The following is a 10,380-nucleotide window of genomic DNA, read 5'->3' as shown; positions in this document are numbered from 1 at the left end:
AAGGGGTTTCCTCCATGACGCCCGCGAGAGGCGACGCGGGGGTGAGGGCTTGTTGTTTCAATCAATTGTCATGGCAGGTTTTGTGCTTGTAATATAGACTTGAGTTCAGAGATTGCTAGTACTTGCTGTAAAACAAATACAGTACAATTTGGGTCGCAACTCCGAAGTTGATTTGGGATTCTTCTGTTTATAGGTCTATTGGTGTCAAATGGTTTCATGCGCTCTGTACAGAATTTTGAATGGAAAATCCCACTTAATGAATTATTAAGTGATAGAGATGTTCTTTTGTTCCCCAAAAATGGAATCTTAGATAAAGATGCTAGAGAACGAGCTGCAATCCTCAGCCCCTCCGCACTCTGTAACAAGATAATCATCATGTCAAACATGATGCTAAAATATACTGTAGCACCAAATGGCATGGTTGCTGCACCAGTTGGTTGGGTACCTGAACTGAAACAGAATTTGACTGAGCTCTGAAGTAGTGCTACCTCATGCTTCCCCTTCCAGAACATAAATTAATCAGCCACGATATTGGTTAACTGGGTTGGGGTTAGAGGCACCGTATCTGAACAGAAATCCGTAGAGGATGAAGCGAGATATATTTTGTCTCGTGGTCGTGGGATCAGATCCCGTACAAGGCTGTGGAAGCTCGGCGAGTGGTCTCCATACCTTGAGCACAAATCGTTGCCGTCGAGAGGGTCGCTGAGCAGCCTGATAGTGCTGCTGGTGTGGAAGCCATCGCCGTCATCCAGGTCGACGGCGAGGAATTGCGCGCTTCTGGGTTTTTTCCACTCCAGCGACGACGGTGACTGATACTGTTGACTTTGAACTGAAGCCAGGCCAGCCAAGTCTTCAGTCCCGCGCTTCAGAGATCAAGTCAGAATATCCGACGTGCTAAGAGGGCGTACAGGTCAGTAAATATAATTTTTATGAGAGCCCAATCCAATGTTGATTGATGGATAATGACAATAAGCGCCTGCGAAGAATTCTATGGGCTCTCTTGGATTATCTTCTTGGCCTCAACATAAGTTGTTGGGTTGTAAATATAAAAATACCTACAGCGTCTCATTTTCCTTGACATCGTAGATGCTTCCTCTGTTTTCTCTGCCAAGACTCACTAGCTTTCAGACCTATGGCATTTTCAACTAGAAGCCCGCGATTTTGATATCTGGAGACTTGCAATAAATAAAGGAAAACGTGACACTGCCATTCAGAATCAGCGTTAATTGCATGTTCATTTCTGTTAACCAATATTGTTCAGGTTATTTTTTAAGTCTAGTAGAACAACTTCTTACAATCACACCCAGCACAACTCAATCAGAATGGTATGTTTGGCTGCATCAACCATTCGATCAGATGTGTGTTTTCTGGGGATCTGACCATAACTTCCTGAAAACTATACAACACGTTGTAAACTGCATAGTTGTCCAGGTAGCGATTCATCTCAAGGGAATCATGTGCCTACCTCTGTTGCAACCTCCAGCTTCCTTCCGTCATAATGCACCTAGATTGTTGACTTCAGTACCTGCCAATAAAATCAAGACATGGTGCAAAAACATTACCAGATAGAATACTTGGCATTTTTATTGCTAGAAGGAAATGAATGAACCACCAACGTTTCTAACTGCCTCTTTCGTTAGCAAACGAGCTTCATCATCTAACCATAGTTGTTCAAGTTATTTCTTAAGTCAAGTAGAACAACTTCTTACAATCACACCCAGCATAACTCAGACATAATGGTATATTTGGCCGCATCTACCATTTGCGTTGAAGTGTCTGATCGAATGGTTGATGCGGCCAAATATACCATTTTGTCTGTGTTTTTCTGGGTGTGATTGTAAGAAGTTGTTCTACTTGACTTAAAAAATAACTTGAACAATATTGGTTAACAGATATGAACATGCAACTTACGCTGATTCTGAATGGCAGTCTCACGTTTTCCTTTTTCTTATTGCAAGTTCAGATATCGAAATCATGGGCTCCTAGTTGAAAATGCCATAGGTCTGAAAGCTAGTGAGTCTTGGCAGAGAAAACAGAGGAAGCATCAACGATGTCAAGGAAAATGAGATGCTGTAGGTATTTTTATATATGCAACCCAACAACTTGATGTTGAGGCCAAGAAGATAATCCAAGAGATCCCCTAAATTCTTCACATGCGCTTTATTATAATTATCTGTCACTCAACATTGGACTGGGCTCTCATAAGAAAAATATGTACTGACCTGTACGCCCTCTTAGCCCGTCAGAAATTCTGACTTGATCTCTAAAGCGCGAGACTCAAGACTTGGCTGTAGTGGCTTGGCCTCAAAGTCATCAGATTCGGTCGTTAGGAGTGTTCTTCCACCATGACACCATTATTGGCTCTCGTTAAGAAAAACAAACACGTCCTTCTGAGAAGAAAACAAACACGTCATATTAATTCTGAACTGATCTTTGAAGCTTGAGACCGAAGACTTGGTCAGAGTTCAAAGTCATCAACATCATGATTAATAACATTACTGCAGGATGGCACAACATCTGTTGGCCCACTTTAGGAAAAACAAACACATGCGTTTCAGAACAAGAAAATGAACACTCTGGCTTCTTGCAAAGAGAGATGGTGCTATGTTCTATATCATTCTCAGGAGCCTGGTTGCAGTTCAGAAACGAACCGATGCCTCATGCTACACACCTACTTCCTCTATTCATAGTGATCCAACTATTCTGGCTAGCCACATCTTCTCATGGCCACGGCCATGGTAATACAAGAGATTCTTCTTACTGCCATCCAGACCAGGCTGCAGCACTTCTCGAACTAAAGCAGTCCTTCATCTTCGACTACTCCACCACCACCCTGCCATCATGGCAACCTGGTACCGACTGCTGCAGCTGGGAGGGCGTTCGCTGTGATGATGGCGTATCTGGCGGAGGCGGCAGCGTCACCGTTCTTGACCTCGGCGGCCGTGGCCTCTACAGCTACGGGTGCCATGCCGCGCTCTTCAACCTCACCTCCCTACGCTACCTCGACCTCAGCATGAACGATTTTGGTGGATCTCACATTCCGGCAGTTGGTTTCGAGAGGCTATCCAAGCTCACTCACCTCAATCTTTCTTATTCAGGCTTCTACGGTCAGATTCCTCTCCCCATCGGCAAACTCACGAACCTCGTATCATTGGATCTTTCTTCACTGCATAATATTGAATCTGATGAAATCACAAATATCTATTCTATCTTGGATGGCTACAACTTTCTGGTGTTACGAGAGCCCAGCTTTGAGATCTTACTGGCAAACCTCACCAATCTGAGGGAGTTGTACCTTGATGGAGTGGACATATCTAGTAGCGGAGAGGGGTGGAGCAGTGGTCTAGGTATAGCTGTCCCCCATATTCAGATTCTTAGCATGGTGTACTGCCAACTCCATGGTCCAATCCACACCTCTCTGTCAAGTCTTCGATCCCTTACTGTGGTCAACCTCAAGCTTAACGGTGGAATTTCTGGTGCAGTTCCTGAATTCTTCACGGATTTTCTCAATTTAAGTGTTCTTCAACTCAGCTATAACAATTTCAGTGGTTGGTTTCCTCAGACAATATTTCAACTCAAGAATATAAGAGTCCTTGATGTGTCACACAACAAACAACTCTTAGGGTATTTACCAGAATTTCCAAGTGGGGCTTCTTTGGAGACTTTGTGCCTGCAGTCCACTAATTTCTCTGGTGTCAGGCTGAGCTCTTTTAGCAATCTCCTGTCTCTGAGGGAGCTAGGTTTTGCTGGAAGATCAATTTCTATGGAGCCAACTGATTTATTGTTCAACAAGATCAACTCCTTGCAAATTTTGCAGCTCCCTTTTGCTCAATTTTCAGGAGAGTTAGGACCATTTTTCTCATGGATTAGAAGCCTTAAGAACTTGACAAGCTTGCACCTCTCTGATTGCTATTCCTCCAAGATAATGCCCCCGATGATTGGAAACCTCACCAACTTGACAAGTTTGGAGATTACTGAATGTGGCTTTGTTGGACAAATACCATCATCAATTGGAAACCTCAACAAGTTGACTTCATTGAGAATCTCTGATAGTGCCTTCTCTGGGACAATACCATCTTCGATTGGCAATCTCAAGAAACTAAGAAGATTGGAAATTTCTTATAGTGAATTATCAGGTCCAATAACAACAGATTTTGGACATCTCAGCACATTGACAGTATTAGTATTAACAGCCTGCAGGTTTTCTGGCAGAATACCAAGTACAATTATGAACTTGACTCAACTGATTTATCTGGATCTTTCGCAGAATGATCTTAGAGGTAAGATTCAATTCACAACCTAATTATTTACATCGTGGATAGAATAAAAACAAATAACAAAAATCAACACATGCATCTCTTTGCCATGAACAATAACTATGATATTTGCTCCTAACCGATGGTAAACTGGTGAGGAATAGTACCAATAACACATAAGATCAAACTCTTATGAGAACTGTGCTAAATTTTGAGTATAAATAAATAGATACCATATGCTATTGTTAGCAAATGACTTTAGAATCCCTAAGCATGTCATCAATCACCCTTACAAACAAAAACAGTGCAGAAGATCAAAAGAGAAAAAAGAAGTTTGTGCAAGCTACTACAATTAGAACCTATAACTGATTTCTGCCTTCTATTTTTATCCAAACGAAATTCACTATCTACTAAAAAAGGAAATAGTGTGAATTGATAATTTAAATTTGTGCAACCAACTATATTACTAAACCTATAACTTATTATGACCTTAATTTTGATCCACATGAAAATTCTGTATAAAAAAGAAAAGGAGAACAATGTGAATTAAAAATCAGTGTCAACTACCACACTACCTATCCAACATAAAAAGGGGACAACAACTCCAAGGTTGTAGATATCATTACCTTGTCATATGATTTTTTACTGCTAATTTAATGGATATCATGTTTATTTACCTTGCCATATACCCCAAGTATGAGTCTTGCTATTTTTACTAAAAGATAATAGTGCTTTCATTAACACTTCTTTCCAGTACCTAATAAGAACATTAAAAAACATATAGGTCAGGATTTCTAAAGTAAAACTATCGAGAAAAGATAAATGAAATTCTACAAAAATTTGTTAATAATTCTCAGAGATGCTTTCCAGGCTATTCCATACAATGTGTGTGCTGATATTCTAATTTTATACAATGTGGAAATATTCGGTTAATCATGATCTTTGTTAAGGAGTATTAGTACTAGGTGTAGGAGTCCTATTAAGCTATGTTTTCTTTCCTTGTACACCAAGCAGTCTTGTGTAATATATATATGCCCCTTGGGCTATCAATAGAGAAAATTTGCATCCATAACAATCTTGATTAAGAAAACAACTATACGAAAATATATCTTCTCCTCCTTGTTAGTGTATTCATCTAAGTTCCAATACAACATGCACTCTTAGGGACACATACTAGAAACAATTATACAAGAAAATTTCTTTAAGGCATAGCCACTCTAATTCCTAGCACTAGTTAAAACATTTGGCCTTTGAAGATTGTCGTCTCAAACATTGGTAAATCTTTCAGAGATAACAAGGTTAGCTTTGTATGCTTAAGGTTCTCTAGAAAACATATCACCGCTCTTGGTTTATTTTTTTGCAAATATTCATTTTGTCAACTTCACTACTTAAGAGCTAAACTGTATTTGCAGGAGAGATTCCAACATATCTATTCACATCTCCAGCCATGTTACAGTTGGATCTTTCACTAAACAAGCTTTCTGGACCAATACAAGAGTTTGATACAACATATTCACGCATGAGAATTGTTTCTTTGAGTGAAAATCAAATTAGTGGACAGATCCCTGCATCATTCTTTGAACTCAGAAGTTTGGTGGACCTGGATCTTCACACAAACAACTTAACAGGTTTAGTACAATTGATTTCGCTTTGGAAGTTAAGAAAACTTTATAACCTGGATCTCTCAAACAACAAGTTGTATGTCCTGGACAGCGAAGGCAGTGAACCCACCATGCCCGTACTACCTAAACTCTTGATGTTAGGACTTATGTCTTGCAACATGACAACAATTCCAAGATTCTTGATGCATCTTAATCATGTCCAAATATTGGACCTTTCATGCAACGTAATAGACGGGATTATACCCAAATGCATATTGGAGACATGGGATGATGGCCTTATAAGTCTGAATCTTTCACACAACAAATTCACAGATATGCAACTTACTTCATATGTTCTCCCAAATAGTCGTTTGGAATCTCTTGATGTGAGTTTCAATAGACTCCAAGGCCAGATCCCAATGCCAAACATGTTGGCAACAGTATGGAGTTTGCCTCAAGTTTTGGATTATTCCAACAATAGATTCTCTTCTATTATGTCAAACTTCACTGTTTACCTTAGCCAAACAGTTTACCTCAAATTGTCCAGAAATAAGCTAAGTGGCCACATATCACATTCCATCTGCAAAGCAAGCAAACTTGAAGTCCTTGACCTGTCATATAACAACTTCAGTGGGCTGATACCATCATGTCTAATGGAAGATGGTCACTTGGCTATATTAAATTTGAGAGAGAACCACTTTGAAGGAACATTGCCTGATAATGTTAATGAGCACTGTAATCTCCAGACAATAGATTTACATGACAATAAGATTCAGGGGCAACTGCCTAGGTCTCTTTCCAACTGCGCTGACCTGGAGGTCCTTGATGTTGGAAATAATCAGATGATTGACAATTTTCCATCTTGGTTGAGTAGGCTTTCCAATCTATATGTCCTTATTTTAAGATCCAATCAGTTCTATGGGTCGCTTCCTTATACTTCCAGAGATAGCAAATTTGAGGAATACTTCCCAAAGTTACGAATCGTTGATATATCCTCAAACAACTTCCATGGCAATTTGCATCCAGAATGGTTTCAGAGGTTGACATCTATGATGGCCAAGTTCAATGACACAGGAAGTACTTTAACTCACCAGATCCCATACAGAGATGTATACTACCATGATACCGTTGCAATCACATACAAAGGGCAATACATGGCATTTGAAAAAGTCTTGACTACCTTAACCGCAATTGACTTCTCAAATAATGCATTTGATAGTCAAATTCCTGAAACAACTGGGAAGCTAATTTCGCTGCATACATTGAACATGTCACATAATGCATTTACGGGAAAGATTCCACCACAAATGGCTGAGATGCGTCAATTGGAATCACTAGACTTGTCCTCGAATGAGCTTTCTGGAGAGATTCCACAAGAACTAACAAATTTAACATTTCTTGCTACCCTGAACTTATCTGAAAACAAGCTGCATGGAAGGATACCACAATCACGCCAATTTGCAACGTTTGAGAACAACTCATATAAAGGGAATGTGGGGCTCTGTGGACTGCCTTTGTCCAAACCATGTGGAAATTCTAGTAATCCAAATGAGGCGCAAGTAAATATATGCTATGATCATGTTGATATTATCTTGTTTCTCTTTGCTGGGTTGGGCTTTGGCATTGGATTCACAACTGCTATTCTGGTGAAATGGGGTAAAGTTGGTAAATGGTTTCGGATTGCGTGAACATGGCCTGAACTTTGAAGACATAAGACTGGCCATCAACACAATTATGTGCTTACCAGAGGGAGCTATGAGTTTAAGTTGTAATATGCCACCCTACATGGTCATACTTCTATCTTACAATCTACCACAACTTGTTCACTGTCAACTTTACGTAATAAGTTTACGTTGTAATAAGTCAGCTTATATATGCTCATACTTTGATCTTATTAGCTACCATAACTTGCGTACTATCATGGTGATGTGATGTTGTTAGCTCATTGTGATACTTATACATAAACTGTAATAATTGATCAGTTCCTAGCGTTAACTGGTACTGTCAATTAGAAGGGAGATGCAGTAATCCTCTCAAATTAAGGCCAGTATCATCACCAAGAATGCATCTCATGTCATCAGTCTATCCGATTCCCTGCCTCTGAAACTAACACTATAACCCTGCCCCTATCGTTGCACGCCTGAGCGACGACTGGGAACCTAAGACTGAGCACCACAATGTGATTGCTAGTACGTATTTCCCGTCACTATTTCATTAATCAAGTATACTTAATGAGCACGGGTTGTTTCGGTACCTGACACAAATTTTGGCTGAGCCGCACATCTGAAGAAGAAGAAGAGAAGTGCCCTCTCTTCTCTGTTCCGCCACATATAGAAACATGTGCAGAAATAAAATTAAATTAAATTAATCAGCCACGATATTGATTGAGTGGGTTGCAGCAAGAAGCACTGCGATATTAATCTGAAATCGACGGCGGATCGATGAGACGAGGCGAGATGTATGTACCAAGGCTGCTGCGCCCCTGCGAGCTCCGGCGAAGGGTCGCCGTGCCTGGCCCAGAAATCCTCGCCGTCACAAGGGTCTTCGAGAAGCGTCGACGGCGGGGAGGGGAGCGGCTGTGTTTGCCCCCTCCCGGGCGAGAGATTTCTTTTTCTTCCGCGGGGCTCCGGCGAGAGAGAGAGAAACTCGGTGATGGACAGTGATGGTGAGCGTGTGGGCTGGACCGTTACGAGGTGCATTAGATTCTCCGGCCCATTTAACATGTTTCTTTCTCCAAGTTTGTCTGGATTTAGCCCACATAGGCGGGAGCTCCTATCTGCCGCTCTTTGCGGCAGATTGTCGGCTGAACGCACATTCTACTTACAACTTTAGCGATGCAAGGTAGAGCGAGCGAGACTAGTACGTTAGCAATGCAAAAATATACTCCCTCCGTTCCAAAATAAATGACCCAACTTTATACTAAAATTAGTACAAAGTTGAGTCATCTATTTTGGAATGGAGGGAGTACTATATTGCTCCCCTGACGGATCGAATCTAAGGCCAACTCCACCGCGCGACCTCAAATGGACGCCCGTTTTGTCCGGATTCTGTCTGTTTGGGTAGGGTGATGGGGTCGTGTCCGGGCCTGTCCTAGGATGCGGTGGCCATGCGCCCAGCGCGCGGCCGCATCCTGTCCGCGTATTATTTCTTTGCAAGTCCTTAACTTTGTTTCATCATTTATTTTTGGTACATGAAAAATACATCATCACATTTTAACTAGTAAAGCAAGACCAAAGAAAACAAGAACCACAAGAATACATTTTAGAAGATACCCAACTTCCATAACTGCTCCCTTGAGTTGGGTTAGGGCAGTGGTCGCACTTAATGAGTGGCAACGATGCGCCAGCGAGCTTTTGGGCAAGGATCAAGCCCGGCCGACCGCCATTCGTGTATCTGCCGGCGGACCACCGACGGTGCAGATGCGAGCGGTGAGAGGAGGAGCCACTGCCTGCATGTGGCCTTGCGGCCCTGCCAGGGCCTTCCGGCGAGGTGCCTGGCCAGTCCATGGCGCGGCCCGGCCTCCCACAGTCGGGCGAGCTCAAGACCGATCGGATTCGCCCCAAATCCGGCCGACGGGTGTGCAAACCAGGTGGCCGTAGTTGGGTAGCTCAGCGGCGCTGAGGGGAAGGGGCTGGGCGAGCTCGCGTCCGAACTGCACGGCTGCAATGGCAGCGGCGGCGGCGGCGGTAGGGAGGGGAAGAGTGGAGGGGGTGCAGCCGGAGGAAGGAGGGGGCGGATAGAAAAAGGCCCGCCCTGTGCCACCGATGGGCGGGCCAGGGGAGGACACACGCAGACGACCCGCGCGTCCGTGTGGTGTCCGTTTCACCCCAAAAGCGGCGCAAATTTAGGTCGCGGATGGGTCGAAAGCGGACACAAAACGGACAAAAGTCCGTTTGCTCCCGCGCGACGGGCCGCCTCGTTTGTCCGTTTTACCCCAAACGGACGGGGCCGGACAGGATAGGGTCGCGCGGTGGACTTGGCCTAAAACGTCTCGCAGAAGACGATGACCTGCCCGGCCAGTTGAACTAGCTCGCGCTGTTGACCATATAGCAGCGGAGAGCATTAATGACCAACTACAACGCAGATCCGATTGTTTTTGAAATTTCAAAGGTCCAACATTTTTTAACAAAAATGTGAAAGCTACATGAAACGTGAACATTTTTCATATCTATGAAAAAAAATTAAAAAATCATAACATTTTTCAAAACACGGACATTTTTCTAAAATTGAACATTTTTTGTGGATATGAACCTTTTTTCACAATCATGATTTTTTATTCAAAACGTGAAATTTTTTATAATCCAGAAAAAAATTTAGAGCGCAAACATTCGTTTCGAAACAGGAAATTTTTCTGAAATTCCTAAAAAAAGAAACACAACAATTTATGTAACGAATACATTTTTTGAAATTCAGAACAAAATTTAGGAACGCAAACAAAAAATGCAAAAAATTTAGGGAACTACTGAGCAAAATTTGAAAACACAAATGATTTTTCAAAAATGAACAATTTTTGGAAAAGTGGA

At 42.1% G+C, this 10,380-nt stretch overlaps 1 protein-coding gene across 1 annotated transcript; it reads left to right on the top strand.

Moving 5' to 3' along the window:
• Positions 1 to 2,544: 2,544 nt before the first annotated feature.
• On the top strand, positions 2,545 to 7,758 carry LOC119270584 (receptor-like protein 7). Its single transcript, XM_037552598.1, has 2 exons — positions 2,545 to 4,280; positions 5,669 to 7,758. Exons 1-2 carry the CDS (start codon positions 2,597 to 2,599, stop codon positions 7,543 to 7,545), a joined length of 3,561 nt encoding a protein of 1,186 aa, XP_037408495.1. The 5' UTR covers positions 2,545 to 2,596; the 3' UTR covers positions 7,546 to 7,758.
• Positions 7,759 to 10,380: the final 2,622 nt, after the last annotated feature.

This window comes from Triticum dicoccoides, chromosome 3A, assembly GCF_002162155.2.
Source record: "Triticum dicoccoides isolate Atlit2015 ecotype Zavitan chromosome 3A, WEW_v2.0, whole genome shotgun sequence".
NCBI lineage: Eukaryota > Viridiplantae > Streptophyta > Magnoliopsida > Poales > Poaceae > Triticum > Triticum dicoccoides.
This window is presented reverse-complemented; position numbering and strand designations above follow the sequence as displayed.

Coding starts and splice junctions, on each gene's coding strand:
- LOC119270584 (XM_037552598.1), top strand. CDS start 2,597: ATGGTGCTATGTTCTATATCATTCTCAGGAGCCTGGTTGCAGTTCAGA. Junction 4,281..5,668: donor TTCGCAGAATGATCTTAGAG/GTAAGATTCAAT, acceptor CTGTATTTGCAG/GAGAGATTCCAACATATCTA.